The sequence below is a fragment of the Notolepis coatsorum genome (genome assembly GCF_963971535.1).
Source record: "Notolepis coatsorum genome assembly, chromosome: 4".
Lineage (NCBI taxonomy): Eukaryota > Metazoa > Chordata > Actinopteri > Aulopiformes > Paralepididae > Notolepis > Notolepis coatsorum.
In genome coordinates, this window is record NC_140168.1 from 176,046,144 (window position 1) to 176,065,622 (window position 19,479).

The 19,479-nt window shown below is 45.7% G+C and overlaps 1 protein-coding gene across 2 annotated transcripts in view; it reads left to right on the forward strand.

The window, feature by feature from the left end:
• The window catches only part of ccs (copper chaperone for superoxide dismutase), a gene marked incomplete at its 5' end in the record, with an annotated part of 63,620 nt that extends 47,942 nt beyond the window's left edge, over positions 1-15,678 (forward strand). For both annotated transcript variants that reach the window (XM_084312845.1, XM_084312844.1), the window contains 2 exons: positions 11,005-11,108; positions 15,195-15,678. In XM_084312845.1, the coding sequence (XP_084168971.1) occupies positions 11,005-11,108; positions 15,195-15,348 (258 nt within the window). In that variant the 3' untranslated portion in view covers positions 15,349-15,678. The remainder of the gene's footprint in view (positions 1-11,004; positions 11,109-15,194) is intronic.
• Between the last annotated feature and the right edge of the window lie 3,801 nt (positions 15,679-19,479).

Sequence of the window (19,479 nt, forward strand, 5' to 3'; positions counted from 1 at the left end):
GGCTGCTGGCGCCAGGTTCTCGTCCAATGGTAGAATGAAACTATTATGGGCTGTTTAGTAGACTAAAGGGATATTCAGTGCATATTGTACAAGGAATATACAGGGGATATCAAACGATATACAAATACTATTAAATATATATATATAAATAAATATATATATTCGGTTTAATCTGATCCTTCACAACAGCCGCCCCCTAATTAGTCCCACCTAATTAGCTAAGCAGAGACAGATTAACCGCACTGTCTACCACTCAAGGTCCGCTGTAAGGGTCAGTCAACTCACAAAGTCATGGGGTCATGGTCATCATCGATAGTATCTGGGAGTCGGGGCAGTTCTATTAGCCTCGCCACGGGTCGTGTGTAAGTTCGCCCTTGGACGAGTACTTCAGCTGCTCGGACCTTGCCATCGGCACCGGTGATCACTTTGCTTACGCGGCCAGCCGGCCACATAGCTCTGGGTAGTGACTGGTCGATAATCATGACGACTGTTCCTTCTGTCAAATTGTCTCTCTCTTTTACCCACTTCTGGCGGGTCTGTAGAGACGGTAGGTAGTGGAGTAGGAAGCTGCTCCAAAACTTGTCAGCTAGTACTTGACTGTACCTCCACATTCTTCGGCCGTTCGCTTCTTCAGGCCTGTACATTGTCTGGGGTAGCGCGGGGTCCAGCCGCCCCATTAAGAGTGTGTTGGGGGTGACTGGGTCGACATCTGCTACATCACTTGAGACGTAACCGAGGGGCTTTGAGTTCAATACTCCCTCGATCTCCGTGAGGACTGTCATTAGGACTTCCTCCGCCACAGTCTGGGCCCCAAGCACGGCGTACAGGGCTGTCTTTATAGAACGTACTTCTCGTTCCCAGGTTCCACCGAAGTGGGGTGCGTTCGGGGGATTAAACTGGAAGTCAATCTGGGATGGAGCGAGGTGGGTCTTAAGTTCTGGGCCCATAGCTTGGAAGCTCTCTCTCAGCTCTCTTTCTCCGCCTTTGAAGTTTGTCCCGTGATCAGACAACAATGTAGACGGTTTTCCTTTCCGTGATGTGAATCTTCGGAAGGCCATAAGGAATGAGTCTGTGCTCATGGTCGGAAGGAGCTCGATATGTATCGCTCTGGTGGTCATGCATTTGAATACAATACCCCACCGCTTCTCGGTTCCTCTTCCTCTCTTTATATACAACGGGCCAAAACAGTCCATGCCTGTGGAGTGGAATGGCTTGTCGCCGAGTCGGAGGCGACAGGGGGGTAGGTCAGCCATCCGTGGTATGCTGGGCTGCGCGCGCCACTTTCGGCAGTCTAGACAGGTTCGCTGGAAGCGTCGCACCGCTTCTCTTCCTTGAAGTATCCAATAGCGACGTCTGATCTCCGCGAAGACTCTCTCTGCTCCTGCGTGGTGTACATCCTCGTCGTATTTCTTTATGATCAGCTCTGTGACCTTGTGTCGGCTGTTCAAAACTATCAGGTACTTAATGTCATCCGGTAGATCGGGGGCTCTCCGCAGGCGACCACCCACTCTGATGAGATTATGGGCGTCACTCTCGGGTGCCAGGTGGAGCAGTCTGCTGTCTGATGGGACGGGCTTTCCTCCCTGTAGACAGTCTAGCTCATCGGGGAACGAGTCTCTCTGGGCTCGTTGTAGTAGAAGAAGTTCTGCTTCTTCGTAGTCAGCTGCTGAAATGTCAGTGGTGGACTGAATCTCTGGGTGGTGCCACAGGAATGTCTTTTGCTGCGCACTCTCTAGGGTAATGCAGTCATCTATGTTGGGGTCTGTGGAGGCGACTGTGCTCAGTCCACAGAACATAGGTTTCTTGTTCTCAGCCTCCTCGTTACTTGCTTCCCGTGGGGTGGGCGTAGGCCACTCTTCTTCCGGGAGCTTGAGGAATTCTGGTCCGTCACTGTAGATGTTGCGACGGGTGAGGTCATCCAGAGACATTCCCCGGGTGATGACGTCAGCTGGGTTGTGTTTGGTGTCTACATACCGCCAGCTCGCTGCTTCTGTTAACTCTTGAATCTCGGTGACTCTGACTCCCACGAAGACTTTGTATCTGCATGAATCAGACTTGATCCATGTGAGTACTGTCGTGGAATCTGACCACAAGATTGTTCTGTGCACCGGAATGGTGAGTTCACGTTGGATTAACGTGGCTAGATGCGCTCCTGCTAGGGCTGCGCAGAGCTCTAGACGCGGGATAGATTGTTGCTTTCGTGGGGCTATTCTTGAGCGAGCCAGGATGAAAGCAGTGTGTATCTTTCCTCCCTTCTCTTGGGCACGCAAGTAGGCCACCGATCCATAGGCTACTTCGGAGGCGTCGCTGAAGACGTGTAGATCAATCTTGCATGTCTCTGGCCTCACTGTGGATGGGAAGTAGCTGCGGCGTATATTGACGCCTGGGAGTGAGCGGAGTTCCGTCTCCCACTCTCTCCATGTTGAGGCAAGGTGTGCGGGTATGGGGTCGTCCCAGCCCTGGTCCTTGTCCCATAGTGCTCGTACAATCATCTTTGCCCTGGTGGTGTAAGGTAGAATACATCCCAACGGCTCATATTGTCTGGCGAGTGTTCTGTACACACTCCGTCTGGTGGTCGGTGTCACCGTCGACCTTCCCTGCTCTGGAGTCAGGGGTTTGTGTCTATAGTGGAGCGAGTCTGTTTTGAAGCGCCAGACTAGTCCTAGTGTCATTTCTTGGGCTTCTCCTGGGATGGTCGCCATCCAGGTCTCGCTGCTGGCAGCCTTGTCCGCGGGGGAGAGGCTGCGCAATACGTGCGGGTCACTGCTGGCCCACTGCCTGAGATCAAAGCCGCCTTTGATCAGGGAGGCGCGTAGCTTGATTAGGAGAGCCTCGGCTTCTTCTTGAGTCGAAACGCTTTGTAAACAGTTGTCCACGTAGAAACTGTTCTTCACACTGTGTCGGACCTCTTCATCTGCTGCTGGGTCCTCTGCGACGTGTTTCTGTAGTGCAAATGTAGCACAGCACGGGCTGCATGTGGTTCCGAAGGGAAGTACTTCCCACTGGTAGATGGCTGGGTTCTCATCTCCGATCCTCTCTCTCCATAGGAACCGCAGCAGGGGCTTGTCCTCCACTAGTCTCACCTGCAGGAACATCCCTTTGATATCCCCGCTGATAGCCACCTTGTCCTGGCGGAAGCGCAGTAGCACGCCTAGTAGGGAGGGGCCGAGTGTGGGGCCGGGTAAGAGCTCTTTATTCAGATTTTGGGATCCGATCTGGTAGCTGCAGTTAAACACAATGCGATCCTTGCCGTTGTGGTGGACCTTGTGATGCGGCACGTACCATGATTCGGTCGTCTGATCGGCCTCTTTAATGTCAATCTTTGTTACGTGTCCCGCTGTGATTAGCTTCTCAATCTCAGCGCGGTACACACCCTCTTGAGCGGGGTCTTTGGCTAGGCGCCGCTCCGTGTTCAATAGATAGCGCTCCGTGGCGTCTTTCTTTGCGTGAAAGGTGGGCATTCCCTCTCGCCTCAGGAGTGGAGTTGCGTATCTCATCACTCCGCCGACTGTGACTCTCTTTGTCCCTTGCTCGAGTAGGTTGATGGCGTAAATGTCTTCTTTAGAACGAATATCTTTCTTTTCGTTCTTAAAGGGCATTGTCTCTAGTGTCCATAGCCTCTCGACATGCTGCAGGAGAGTGGTGTCTTCTTCTGTCGTTCTGGAGTGGAGGCAGCTAGTGGCTGCTGTTCGGTTGAGAGATTTAGCGAGGGGGCCTTGTAGTGTCCACCCTAGGCGGGTCTCGACTGCTGCAGGACAGCCTCGGGGTCCTGTATGGACCCGGTCAATCGGGACTATGAGTTCTGCATGGTCGGAGCCTATCAGCAGGGTCGGGGTAGCGCCGTCTATGAGCGGGATAGGTAGTTGACGCAGGTGCACATATTTATCCATCAACTTGGCGATAGGGTAGGTGTACTGCGATAGTCCTATTTCTTGGCTGGTGAAAGCATTTGTAATCCTATACCGTCGCTCTGGCTGCCCGCTTGCTGCGATAGTGAAGGAGACATTCTCGCCCTTTATCGTCTTTAAATCTCTTCTTATTGTCCGAATCGTCATTTGGTTCTCGCTCCCCCGCAGTCCCAGCTGGGCCGCAGCGGACGCGAGCAGAAGGGTCTTCTCTGACCCGTCATCAAGGACGGCGTAAGTGTCCATGACTTTATCTTGGTAGCTCAATGTCACACGGACTACCTTTAAGAGCACTTGGGCGCCGCTGCTGCTGGCGGGGTCAATGTACATGACACTTGCCTTGGTGCCGCTCGATGGTGCAGGTGAAGGCCGTCTTCTGTTACTGTCGTGTAGTATATCTAGATGGGCTCCGTCGCACCGACTGCACCTTTTCTTTAGGCGGCATTCGGCTGCCATGTGACTGCGCGCACATCGGTAACAGCGCCTGTTGGACTTTATATCATAGACTCACTTCTTCTGCATTCATCTTTGTGAACAGGTCACATTGTGACAGCCAGTGTTCTTTCTCACAGTAGGGGCACACCATCTTCCACTTCTCTTTTCTCGAGGGGGTACTGTGGCTCTTACTGCTCGGTACTGACTCTGATTGGTGCATGACAGTCACCGATCTTCTTCCATCATTTATTCTCCTGGGTCCCTCTCTGGAGCTTGGCGTGCTCCGCCCGAACGTATCCAGTCGTAAGCTGCTGACTTCTCTCGCCAGGAAGTCGGCTAGATCAAGGAGGGATGGTTCGGGACCGTTAGGGTCCCGGTAGTCCCTCTGCCGCCTAAAACGCTCTTGTCTTGCGGGTGGCAGCTTCTCCAAAATCCTCTCGACGTTAGAGTTGGCGTATAGCTCATGGATGCCCTTTTCCCGTTGCGCTCCCAGCATCCCTACCAGGGACTGCACTTTGATTGACAGGTCGTCTAATGAGCGATTGTCTGTTGCTGGGGGTAGGCGATCAATATGCCTTATCTCTTGGATTACGTAATCCCATATACGTCCATATCTCTGGTCCAGCGCTGCTAGGGCCGCGGTGTATGGGGTCGTAGAGGTGGCATAGGCTAGCGCTATATTGTGCGCTCGCGGTACTTTCAGGTGCTTCAGTAATATTGCATACTTGTGGCGTTCATCCGCGACATCCACCATCATTGTCTCTAAGCACATCCGGAGCTCCGTGTACTGTGCTCGATTCTCATAGGTGAAGTCTGGAAACGACGGCGTGGCAATGTATGACGCCGTGGATGGCTGATACATCGGCGAGCGTTGGGGGAGAGACCTCCTAGGCGAGTCCCCTCTTGCGCCTCTCTGTGGGCTGGTACCGACAGGGTACCATGGCCCGCTGGTCCAGGTGCTATTCCTCGGGGCTGGTCGTGCGTCGTGCTCACCCGTGAATAGAGTCGGGGGTCTGTAGCGCAGCGCCGCGGGGGTATAGCCTGGGCTGTACTGGACCTCCTGGTCCGGTGGAGTACTGTGCTGTCGTCGGGCTTGGTTCTCCTCCTCTCCCTCTTCTTCCTCTATCAGGTCTTCCAGATCCTGTAGTCGTTTGTTTAGCTTCTCCGCAGTGTATGCCGCTCCTTCCTTGTAGCTGGGTCTCGCTTGGACCGGTCTGGGAAGGGGGTCTGCGGGGGGTATAGGCTCGGTCTGTTGGTCAAGTTCAGGGTCGCTTGCTCGGTTAGGAGACGCTGCCCTTGACTGTTGTCTCGACGAGTTCCTTGAACCCCTGGCGGAGGGAGAGGGTGTTGCCTTGAGGATCAGCTGCTCCATTAGTTGCGCTTGTAGCTTGTCGCGCTCGGCTTGTAGTCTGTCGCGCTCGGCTTCGCGCTGGATGAGAGCGAGTTCGCGCTCTGCGTCTCTTTGGGCACCGGCAGCGACGCGCTGGGTGTCTGCTCGGTCTCTTGCCATATTCTCTTCCGTCTGAAGGCGTCTCATCTCCAGGCGTATGCGCTCTTCTTCGCTCCGTTGTTGCGCTTGGAGTTGTTCGCGCTCGCTAAGCGTCTGTGCTTGGAGACGATCGCGTTCACCCTGAAGTCGATCGCGTTTGGTAGAGGCTGTCAGGCTGACGAGGAACGCCTGTTGTAGCATCCTCTCCGCTTCGCTGGGGGAAGGTGGTTGTGGAGGTGAGCTGCTCCTGGGTGAGCCGCTCCTGGGTGTACTCGTTGGGGAGTCCTGGAGCTCTATTTCCTCGGCGCTCTCCTCCTCTTCTTCCGTGCAGAGTTCTCTCTCTGTAGGGTTGTCTTCCTCCCGGGGCTGGTCGGGGACTACTTCTTCGGGATTGGCGGGGGGTAAAGGCATGTCAGCTCCCTCCTGGTCCCCACCGTGAGCTTGGTCAGTTACATTAGAACCTACTGGGGCCTCTGTGGTCGGGGAAACCTGGTCGTTAAGGTCAGACATAATTTTACTTTCTACTTTTACCGCGTTTACCGTTTGTCGAAGGCTAGGTAGTTGACTGACAGCGTAATCCTCTAAGTACTGAGGTGTCTGTCGTCTGCGCCGCGGCCGTTCTACGTTAGGAGGACCGTTTCGTGGAGTGTTCATCATAGGCCATTTTAATATTAATAACACTATATTAATATTACACTAGTTACCCTCCGGCTCGAAGGACCAATTGTAACTGAGGGGTACAATTCCCTGACTGTATTGATAAGTATGGTATTATTAAACCACTACCTCTTGTACTTTAACTTCTGGCCATCCAGTACATGATATAGATATGATGAACACTTTCCCACCTGATGAAACGAAGTCCACACAAATGTACAAATCGAATATTTTATATAGCAAAGGGTATATACAACGTTCACTTGATGACATTTATGATTTGAAATGCACTTGTATGGCAAATGAGTATTCGTAGGTAAATCAACATTGAATGTCCAATCTCTGGTTACGCAGGGAGTAAGTATACAACCCGGTTCTTTAGGGAACTACAGCGATGGTACTTAAATGATTATAGCTGGATACACTAAGGGGGGGGGGGGGGGTCCCGCTGGTTGTAAGACAGTAGGAGGGGGGGGTTAGAAGAGCCGCTGGCGGTATCCCATCTGGCCGACGATTTCTTGGGAGAATTCAAAGTCTTGAACACGGTGCCCACAGAACCTCGGTCCGCAGATGAATACAGCTGGACCCTCTGGTGGACGGTAGCTGCCGGTCCACAACGGAGAGACGTGAGGCGACCTCACTGGTGTAGAGCGCCGTCTCACCTGGACTCCTCTCCGGGGGGTAGTTCCAACACTCAGCAGTGTTGGCCGTTATCCATGGAATAATCAAAGCACCCAAAGCATAATCCAAGCCGTGGAAGGCTCGCCGTCGTCCGGGTAAAGTAATCCAATGTACAGGTCCGCTCGTCCTGGCCCGGAGCTCCTCGGATGCAAGCACCACTAGTGGTCTGCCCAGCCTGGTTAAGACTCCAGATAACGTCAGGAACGATGGGGGTGCTGCTCACTTTATAACTCTAACCGAACGATGCACTATACATAATAGACTATTATTAGCTTAATAGAAATACGTCCAACTCGACGGTATAGTGCCAAACTATGACAATTCAACTATTAATCCACACGATATCTCAATGCCTATTCTGAGGCCAAGTAGGCCTTACTGCACCACACGTGCGTCGTGGGTGAGGCTTCGCGTCTGTTACTCGGTTGGAGGGTAAAGAACTAATGGACTAAAAGAAAGTTCTACTTTACTTGCGCCATATATATATGCGCTGTGAACAAATAGTACCATTCGTATTTCGCCAGACGTATTCCTACGCGGAACCGGGCTTGCCACGACATGTTGGTCGGCACGATTGAACTTGAACCTAGGGGTATGGCTGCTGGCGCCAGGTTCTCGTCCAATGGTAGAATGAAACTATTATGGGCTGTTTAGTAGACTAAAGGGATATTCAGTGCATATTGTACAAGGAATATACAGGGGATATCAAACGATATACAAATACTATTAAATATATATATAAATAAATATATATATTCGGTTTAATCTGATCCTTCACAACACTATTACTGATGATGATGAATACGGTAGTTTGTTTTGTGTTGTTTACAGATCAATCAAAAACACACTTGTGTGGACTTTCAAAAGAAAAAGAAAATAATGACAATAAATAATCACAAATGTACATATTCAAAGTAAGCTCGCACACAAAATCCAAACTCAATGACCGAAAAAAGGAATAGGCTGAAGCACATGCTTATTTTTGCCTATCCTTTACCATTCTTAAAAACTAAATATACTTTAATATAAGAAAGAAAAACTTAAAATATGCTGCTGCAAGATATACATTCCTTTTTCTTTTTTTCTTTTTTAAGAAAAAAATAACAAATGTTTGATGTTTTACTCAACTGTAATCCTGAATTATTTTATCCTTTAGGGCCTTTTTAAATCTCCCCTGAGAAGTACACAACTTCAACCCGTCACTAAGGCTATTCCACAATTTAACTCTCAAAATTGAAACACATCTAGCTTTTACATTAGTTCTTACCTTTTTACATGTTTTTAAGAATACACAACCCTCTTAAATTATACTTTCCTTCTCTTGGTTGAAAGAGACATTGAATACAAACTGGTAGGTTCTTACTCTTAGCACCAAAAATTATCTCAAGTTGTTATGTACACCATATCTACAAATTTTTATGTGCAGGACTTTATGAATAATGGATTTTTTTCAATGTAACTAGCTTTGTTTATTATTCTAATAGCTCTTTTCTGTAGTTTAATAATAGGATCTATATTTGTTTTATAAACATTCCCACAGACCTCAACACAATATGACATGTATGGCACAACAAGTGAAAAATACAATATATGCAAACATTTCTGATTTAACAGCTCCCTTGTTTTGTACAGAATGCCAACTGATTTGGCTAATTTACCTTTGATATATTGTATATGTGGCTTCCAACAGAGTTTGTGATCTATAATCACACCTAAGAATTGTTTCATATACTCTTTCAATTTCGGTTCCATTTAAATTCAGTTTAATTTCACAGTCGGTAGGAACACCACCAAATACCATACAACTTATTCCTATCAAACCATTTCTTTAACTTTATCAATTCCCTTTCTACTGTTTTCAATACCGGTAATTATTTTATGTCCTCCCCTGAACAAAGTAAATTAGTATCATCAGCAAACGTAACAATTTTCTAAATATTCGATACTGTAAAAATATCATTTAAATAAAGTATAAATAACTTTGGTCCCAATACGGAACCCTGTGGAACACTACAAGTTACTCTTCTAAGATGTGATTCTGTATTATTAATGTTTACATATTGAAACCTATTATTTAAATAACTTCTTAACCAATGATGAGTGACACCTCTTATTCCATACCGTTCCATTTTTTGTAAAAGCAGGGAATGATCAATTGTGTCAAATGCTTTACGTAAGTCAATAAATACACCTATTGAGGGTTGTTTTTCATTACAAAATCTATCACTGCTAAGGATGTTGATCTATTGCTCCTAAAACCATATTGATGGTCAAAGATATTCCATATTTTTCAATAAAGCCATCAAGTCTATTTACAAATAATTTTCCGAGTATCTTTGAAAATTGAGGTAGCAATGATATAGGTCTGTAATTTGATATAGTATGTATGTCACCACTTTAAAAAATTGGAACCACCTTGGCCATTTTCATTTCATCAGGAAAAATACCAGTTAAAAAGGATTTGTTACATATATAAGTGAATGGTTTGAGGACACAGTCAAAGACTTCTTTTATAGTTGACATGTCAATAGTATTACCATCAGTGGATTTCTTTTTCTTAAACTTTCTAACCACTTCTAGCACATCAGTCTCACAAACACCACCAAGGAACATTGAGTTGCTGTTTGATGGTGAATCAGAATAAGTTTCACCATCTGTAGGGAGGTAAATTTCCTTAGCCAAATTAGGGCCTACATTAACAAAATACTCATTAAACTCATTAACAATTTCCTCTATACTTTGAATAAATGAATTTTCATTTTTTTCTAAGTATATTGGAAAGTCCTTTTTACTGGACTTTTTAATCATGTCATTAAGCACACCCCAAGTAGCCTTAATATTATTTGTATGCATTTGCAACAAATGATTATAGTAGTCTTTTATTTTTTTACTCAGTAGTACTAATTTATATATTTAATCACCTGTATATTGTACTATTGCACTTTACTGTTACATTTACACTCTGGTTGGATGCCAAACTTATTTTCGCTATAGTGTAGTTGTGCTGCACGATGACGATAAATAAATCTAATCTACTTAACTTCAGTACATGGTAGGGGTCGAACGGTTCACAAAATCAACGGTTCGGTTCGTATCACGGTTTTCGGTTCGGTATACGTTGTTTTTTATTTAAAATAAATGTAACACTCCAAAAATACCATACATCAACATAAGATATATAGCCTAAAAATAATCCAACTTTGCAGTTATTCTCAAGGCCGTAGTCATGCAAAAACTGAAAGAATGAGGCCATTTGACATCGGGCACATTATTTTGACAATGACGGTTAGAGCTAGGAGAGATTTTGGTACAGCAAGAGGGGAGGCATTGCTGATTTAAACATGCTTCTCATTTATTTGGTAAAAAAAAGGTTTACCTTTTAATAATGTTTGAAAGACCGAACTGACTGAAAAATATAGGCAACATTTGTCAAAGTATTAACTCGTCAATATACCCCCCTTCCCCACTAATCGAACTGGTGTCGTGGAGTCACTTCTCTTTGAGCGTTTCCACGGTTAGCTTGAGGCTAACATTAGTTAGCTCGCGGCTAAAGTTAGTTAGCTCGTAGCTAACGTAACGTTATATAACCGAACAATACACACATGCCCCGAATGCGTACCGTTCGGTACGACCTCCACGGTTCGGGGCATGTGTGTATTGTTCGGTACACTGTTCGAATGCATACCGTTCCACCCCTAGTACATAGTAAATGTGGCACCACATTTGCATTATCCTTAAGATTCCTGGCACTGCTGAATGATGTCACACCCTGTGACTCTTGATAACCGCCAGCCCTGATTTGTCCTCTTGACCTCTCCCTTGGGTCCTTCGCGACAGGTGTGGGACGTGATTGGCCGTTCGCTGGTGGTGGACGCCGGGGAGGATGACCTCGGCCAGGGGGGCCACCGGCTCTCCGCCCAGACAGGGAACTCTGGGGAAAGGTTGGTCTCTGGGGAAAGGTTGGTCTCTGGGGAAAGGTTGGTCTACAGCAGTGAGGGAATGATGGGATGGTTTTAGGAGAGGGATTGAGCCTTTGGTTAACACATTCGGGGCCATTGGGATCCGTCTAATCCCACTCTATACGGCCAGCATATCAAAACAAACTTTCATTGTGCGTGAGGCTGTTTGTAGAGCTACATCTATACTTTATATTATTGCTATCTGTCCATTCTCATTGTCAATTGACACTATAGACCAACTCAACTGGTGGGTCGCGTGGCCATTTTGTGTGTAAAGTAAAAAAAATATTAAAAAAAATAAATGTTGCACTACCTATCTTTGTGAAAGTGGCTTCTCAGCTCTGGTCCAGCTGAAGACAAAGCAGAGGAACAGATTGGACATTGAGCATGACCTCAGAGTTGCTTTGTCTACCATCACCCCAGACGTTGAGACTCTTGTCAGGAGCAAACAACATCCCCAGTTATCCCATTAGTTCCCTGTGAAGTCTGCTAAGAAGGATATATTATTTATTATTATTATTTTATTTCATTGTGTTGTTAGCCCTTAGTTGCACTTTTGTTGCAACCCCAGTTATCCCCTTAGTTCCCCCAAACTTACTGTAGGTCTGTTATGTTAAGCTAAGAAGTCTGCTAAGAAGCATAATTATTTATTATTATTTTATTTCATTGGGTTTTTAGCCCTAGTTGCACTTTTGTTGCAACCCCAGTTATCCCATTAGTTCCCCCAAACTTAGGTACCGGTATGTTATGTTAAGCTAATAAATCTGCTAAGCATATTATTTATTATTATTTTATTTCATTGGGTTTTTAGCAATAGTTGCACTTTTGTTGTACTTTTTTGTGTTTATTTCATGTTTTGAAAGATTGCGTATTTACATAAATCATAGTGGTTCAAAATGTTGGGTCGTGACTTAATGACTAAAGAGAATGTTGGGTCCCGAGGCTAGACCAGTTGAGAACTACTGCTATAAACCGTCCCTTCAATATGCCTTAAATAAATAATTTTTTCATCAATACGTTCCCATTTTATAGCATCGTGAATATGAACGTTATAGCAGAATGTTCTGGGGTATTTCCTGGAACGCGAGATATAGGGTGCTAAGCTAATAACGTTAAATCGAATGGCGTTTCGGCTATAGACAAGCTAGAGCTAAAACTCAAAATGCATATTGTCGGTATCATGGTCCACCATGAATGCATGAAAGGGGGGGGGGACGTCGTTTCTGATTATTGATTACCAATAACGGCATTAGCCTCAGTAGCCTTATTCGCTGATTGGGTATGGTTGGGTATGATAACAAGGCCTGATCAGCATGTAATTTACGTGAAAAAGCTCTTACCTGTGGCCGGTTGGACTGCAAAAAGGATTTCCCAGTTATCGATCACCATCTGGTAGATCCATATGTCTATTGGCTGATGATATATTCCTTTACTGAATTCAGCGTCCCAAAAACTATTCCAGGCCATCGGCTACACGCATAGCTTTAGGCTAACAGAAAAGCCCATTCATACTAAAAAAAAATAAAACACCGGTCTGTAACAGGGAACACTGCATTATCGAGACAGCGCCCCTACGAGGATCTGGCCGGTAATGCACTTTTCCGAATTCCAAGAGTAGGGTAAATCTGCAGTGCCGCTCGGTGACATTGAGTAGGATATTACAATGGAATAAACGCCAAAACAACCTTACCACGTATATATACGTGGTTGGCCGTCAAGTGTTGGATCCGAAACACGTATATATACGTGGTTGGCCCCGAATGTGTTAAAGGCTAATTCTAGTTTGCTTCATATAATATATATATTTATATTTACCATATATATATATATATATATATATATATATATATATTAATATATATATAATATATATATAATATATATATATATATTTTTTTTTTTTTTTTTTTTTTTGTCGACTAAATTTTGGCCAATCATAGTCGACTATCCAAATCCTTAGTCAGGGACAGCCCTAGTGGTCACCAAACCGTGGTGATTACCAGACAACCAAACCGTGGTGATTGCCAGACAGCCAAACCGTGGTGATTACCAGACAGCCAAACTGTGGTGATTACCAGACAGCCAAACCGTGGTGATTACCAGACAGCCAAACCGTAGTGATTACCAGACAGCCAAACCGTGGTGATTACCAGACAGCCAAACCGTGGTGATTACCAGACAGCCAAACCGTGGTGATTACCAGACAGCCAAACCGTGGTGATTACCAGACAGCCAAACCGTAGTGATTACCAGACAGCCAAACCGTAGTGATTACCAGACAGCCAAACCGTGGTGGCCTAACCTAATGAGTCATTGTCCATACCTGGGGCACCTCATGAAAGAGGAGGTGTACCAGGTGAAAGAGGAGGTGTACAAGGTGTGTTCTTTTGCGTCGTTTTTTTTTTTTTTTTTTTAATAGTTTGTTTCACTTGTAGTGGGAGCTTGACCCGGTCGAGGAAAGACGTGGTGTTTGTCTTCCACTTTTGTAAGTCCATTTGTGCTAAAAGACTGTTTGTAACATGGAGAATCAGCCTCCTGTTGACTCCCCGTCACACATGGGTCCTGACGTTCTCAGCACGTTCAGGGGTACTGGCGTCAGCCAGTCTGGCAATAAATAACATGTTTGGCTCTGCACAGGGCAGGGAAGCTTAATACCTTCCAGATGTGGTTAGGATGATGTAAGGAACTTGATATTTAGTTTGTTAGAGTCTAATAAAGATATTCTTTCCATATTCTTGATATGGTCATGCTGTGCTTTGCGCTGCATGTGGATACGACCCGAGCTAGTAGTAAAACGCCTCGTCTGCAAGCGTCCGCTTGTCCTCCGGCTGCATGGAGCCTGTCCTCCTGCCAAAACCACCTTCCGACTCCCCGCAAAACAACTGTCTCAATATCGCGTGATAAAAACAAGAAGTATCCTTTTTAAGAGATACAGAAAAGGAGGTTATACCCACGTGGCAAGCATGTTTTAGATATTAGCTCTTGTAGGACTTCGTCTTTTTGAAGGATTTTAACACGTATTCACTTGCTCCTCCAAAATGACAAAATGGCATCCAATGTAATAAAAAAAAGTCAAACAACGAACTAGATTCTTGTACCGGATCTCCTCTCTGGTAAACAAGAATACCCTGAAGACTCTGGCAGGAGCACTCATTCAAGGGTACTACGACTATGCGTGCACCTCATGGTACCAAAGCACCTCAAAGGCGCTTAAAACAAAATTACAAACATCACAAAACAAACTGGTCAGACTACTACTTGACCTTACCCCCAGAACCCACCTCACCCCTGCCCACTTTGACAACCTAGGATGGCTTAGAGTAGACGACAGAGTACAGCAACTTGCAATGGGCCTGGTCTACAAGATACACTATACGACTAAGGTACCCATGTACATGTCAAAATACTTCCCAAAGGTCAGTGAATACCACATTAAACCACTACACCAGAGGAAGCTCAACAAATCATGTTAAACCCAGATTCGGCTCAAACAAGGGACTAAACACGTTTCGCAATTATGCCACATCAATGTAAAGCTGTAAAGGAATGTGAATCCCTACCCACATTCAAAACCGCTCTTAAAGAGCACCTACGGGAGGCTGCAATTCGAAACTGGCCACCGTAAATGCCCAAAACCCCCACCACCTCCTAATAGACAGTCTCCTCCCCACCGCATGTATATATTCCCTCCCCGCCGTATGTATATTTCTCTCCCACCCACCCACCCCCTCCTAATGTACAGTCCCCTCCCCATCATATGTATATACTCTGTCAGGATCTAGGGGTAACAGTACTGTATATTTGAATACCGTTTATGTCACAAATGTATCAGTACTAAATACCTATATGTCCCTATGCCATAAATGTCATGTATGTTGTGTATGTCATAAATGTCTATATGAATTGAAAATGGGGGACCCTGATGGAAACAAGACAAACGTCTTTCTCAGGTCTGCATCCCCTTAACAATTGTGTGTATTGAGCCGTACTGTATTGTACCCATTCTGCAATCTGTTAAATAAAGTATTCATTCATTCATTCATTCATTCATTCACTCCCCGTCTGCAGGCTGGCCTGTGGGATCATCGCTCGCTCGGCTGGGCTGTTCCAGAACGCCAAACAGATCTGCGCCTGCGACGGCGTCACCCTGTGGGAGGAGAGGGACCGGCCGGTAGCCGGGACGGGTCGTAGCAAGACCGTCGCCCCCGCGGCGCACCTGTGACCCCCGGACACCACCACGACGTCTACCTGCTTTTCTTTCTTATTGTGCATGAAGTGCCTTGATCAATGCCACGCCAACGACTTGAGAGATCGCAATGGAGCAGGAGAGTCCGAGACGGAGGAGACTTGTCAACAAGGGGGTGGACAAGAATAAAGACGTGGCTTGGGCCATCTCTCATATCACTGGACATGTTCTCTCTCTCCCTCTCACACGTGTCTCCCTCCATTTCTCTCTCCAGTCAGAGGGCAAATGAGCGCTCCCCAAGACTGCAGTCCGATTCACTCTCAAAAACCCAGCTAAAGACTTTATGATTAAAAGTTTATAATGGGCTAGCGGTACTTCGTTTGACTGATTCAGACACGCAAATCCACTATATCTATAACATTACATCTATCTTAGCAAAAGTGTTGTAGTCGAGTCACTAAATCTCTAATCAGAGTCGAGTCTCGAGTCCCCAGTGTCCGAGTCAAAGTCTGAGTCATCAAGGTTGAGTCCACTCCACTCTGGCAGTCAAAGAGCTGACATACAAATAGAAAAAGGTCTACATTAAACATAAATGACACAGCAGTCACCATTTCAAAGGGAGTTCATTTACTTTGTGACACAAAGTAAGTCCGAGCCATCAGTGCTCAAGTCCAAGTCGAGTCACAAGTCCTGAAAATCAGTCCAGACTCGGACTCTGGTACTACAACACTGCTTGGCAAAACGTAGCATGCGGCTGGACGGTGCATGTTCCATGTTGACCAGTGACGTCACCGGGTCGGTCACCTGATCCAGTGGCCCAATCGTATGGCTTCACCACCCGGGGGCCGGTCACCTGATCCAGTGGCCCAATCGTGTGGCTTCACCACCCGGCGGCCGTCATCCTCGTTAGTGAGCAGCTGCTGCAAGTTAGTGACACATTAGAGCTGATTTACTTGGTCAGGGAGTGATATTTTTAATGGTTGGACCTTTCCGTTTTGGCAGATATGTCTAATGAGATTTAATTAACTATGATCATAGAGTGATTGGGCTATTGTAGGCTGTTGATAGTGGGACGGGGCCATATGGACCACCAATCATATCTGTATTTTTAGGCTGAATGGGCGATACACAATATATCTGTAGTGGGCTACATGTTCTCTTGAGAGAGACAAAGCAGGTCTTCTATACATGTGTGATCACATTCGGATACTCATTACAGATGAAAGAAATTTTGTATTAGATTTGAAATGGAGAAAAAGCTGACTAAAGACCAACGCATTAAACAAATTAGGACCAATGAAGAGAAAAGGAGGGTATAACTGATGCCTTCTGAAATGGCAACGTTGAAATATCCAAATAGTTTGGACCAGTCCTAAGTCTGTTAGGCTGTGCTTGTTGACCAAATGTCCAATACAATGTGTATTGATACTCAGTTACTGAATATGATCAAATACAATAAAAATAATAACGTTGCTTGGCCATCTATCACTGGACGTGCTCTCTCTCTCTCTCCCACTCTCTCTCTCTCCCTCTCACACATCTCTCCCGCCAATCAGAGCGCTAACGAGTGCTCCCCGACTGCAGCTGATTCACTCTCCAAACTCTGCTATGGCCTTTATAGGGAGGTGTAGTGGTTACGTCATTGGTGTTTCCAGCCGGTCCACCAATCTTGAAAACGCAATGTATTTCCCCATTGCCCATTTCTAAATCGTCTCGTTTAAAACAAATAAAGCATGAACATTTGCATGGTGTACCTTTCTGTGCGTATTCATCCACAATCTATAGCTCAACATGAAAATATTCGCAATTAATCATAAAAAGAAATCGCCAAATTTTATTTCAACCAAAAATGCTTAAACAATAATGTTAGTGATAGAAGGGAACTCATTTTGTGCAAAAATGGAAAGCTTTCCAATGTTCATGAGGCAGAATTGTTACAATAGCCGATAATCCATTTTCCCAATGATAAATCCCTATGTGGGCGGTCCAAAGTGACGTCAGACTACACCTCCCTATAGGGGTTGTGCATGAAAGGACACCGTAAGTCAACTTTATGCTTACCGACTGATTTGCGAATCCACTATATCTATAACGTCATCTCTATCTTAGCTTGGTGGATCAAAGCATAGACAAACAAAACGGGAGAACCAGCGACGTTATATTACTAACGTTATCTTGTCCGAAGCCAATATGAATCATTAATGGTTGACAGCCAGTCGGCGCATTAACATTGATCTACTGCTGGCAAACTTTGAACTGGTGTCACATTATGACCGTCGGTGATGAAGCAAATCATTAAATATTGTGTTTTTTTAAATGCAGTCGACCAGCTCTCTTGTGTAAGATTGCTGAACAACGGCAGAATATAGGCTCGCCAACAGGGGTGCAGTGGTAATTTCAGAAGTGGTTGTACTCTGTTTAAATGACGTCACGTGCACGCGCGCATGCCCATAAATGTTCCCTCGCGTCCCTCGTGTGAATGATTATTATGCATAAATAGGAAACATGTTTTTATAGGAAATTACTAGTTTTAGTTTAGTTTTTGTAAATATTGCCTTGAAATAGAGAAGCTGAAAAAGGTAGCAGGGCGTAGCATTCAATATATAAAGAAATTATATTGTCAACAGATATGGTTGAAAAACAAACAATGTTTTAAATGTAATTGTAGATACACTATTGTAGTTACAATTTCTTTAATTGAATTAACTTAAACTAGAAAAGTAAATACAAACTAAATTAACAATGTAACTTACAGTTTACAGAAGGACAGTTTCCTTCTGAAGCACAACTTAAGAAATGTCTCATCCTTCCAGTGGGGACCATTTGTCACATAGTGAGAGGTTCCACAGCTCAAGCAAACTCTCACCAATTGGTACAGGGCTTGTATTTTGGTTTGGCTCTTCTCGTTCTTTGTTATGCTATTGTTATGCAAATACAAGTAGCCAGCTGAGTACCGGTACTTCGAGTCGAGTGAAAGTTGTGAACGCATTTTTGTGTGCACGCGCGTGCATGTGCGTGCTTCTGCTCAGAAAACCCCTGCACCCCTGCTCGCCAATGCCAATACATGGCATTACGTCCCTCTGTATTTACGTCTCTGAGCGGTCCCAAATGACGACCCTCTGTGCCCATGGTTCTGCTGCTCATCCGATCTTTTCAATCCAAACCACCTCCAAATAATTGCTGTTTGGACGGTGGCCATCTTTCTCCAGCTGCATGGTGCAGCCACTGAGGCGATGGTGGCTCAGGAGGTAGAGCGGTCGTTCGGTAATCAGGAGGCTCCCGGTTTGACTCCGGCTCCTCCCAGCAGCGTGTCGGAAGCGTCCTCGAGCGCCTTGAACCCCCGAACTGCTCCTGACAGCAGGTCGGCACCTTGCACGGTCTCCTCCCCCATCTATGTGAGTAAGTAAGTAGACTATTTATATAGCACCCTTCCCAGCACGAATGCAGAGTGCTTCACAAGTTCAAAAACAAAAAAGATAAATACAGCTGGATATCATCTGCATAGCAATGATACGAAACACCCTTACATTTTCTTATTATGAGTCCTAAGCCTAGGGGAGCATATAAAGGCCAAATCAAATTGGGGCCAAAACAGACCCCTGAGGCCTGAGGCACCACAGTAGTGGGGGGGGGGGCACTATCTGACCTAAAAGGGCCCACGGCCACAGAGAAACTTCTCTTACTGAGGTACGAGGCGAACCACTGTAGGGCAGTCCCTGAGATGCCCACCCACTCCCTGAGCCTATCCAACATGTGGTGGTATACAGTGTCAAAATCTGCACTAAGGTCCCAACAGAACCAGAACTGCTAATTTGCCTGAGTCGGATGTCGTCATAATGTCATTAAGAGACCCTGAGGAGTGGTTCTTTCTAAAACCGATTGAAACTTGTCTAATATGTTAGGGTCTTTAAAAAAAATTGCTGGTTTGCAATCACTTTTTCTAGGACTTTGGACACGAACGGCAGCTTAGAGATGGGCCTGTAGTGATTTGGGAGGGAGGGGTCCAGGTTTGGTTTTTTAAGGAGGGGCTGAACGACATAATTAATGGAGCTGTTTTATAATGAGGACCAGGGAAGGGCCGACAGAACTAATGGCTTCCTTAAGCAAAGATGATGGTATACTATCCAAAGGGCTTGAGGAAGCTTTCATAGCGCTCACTAGGCCAGT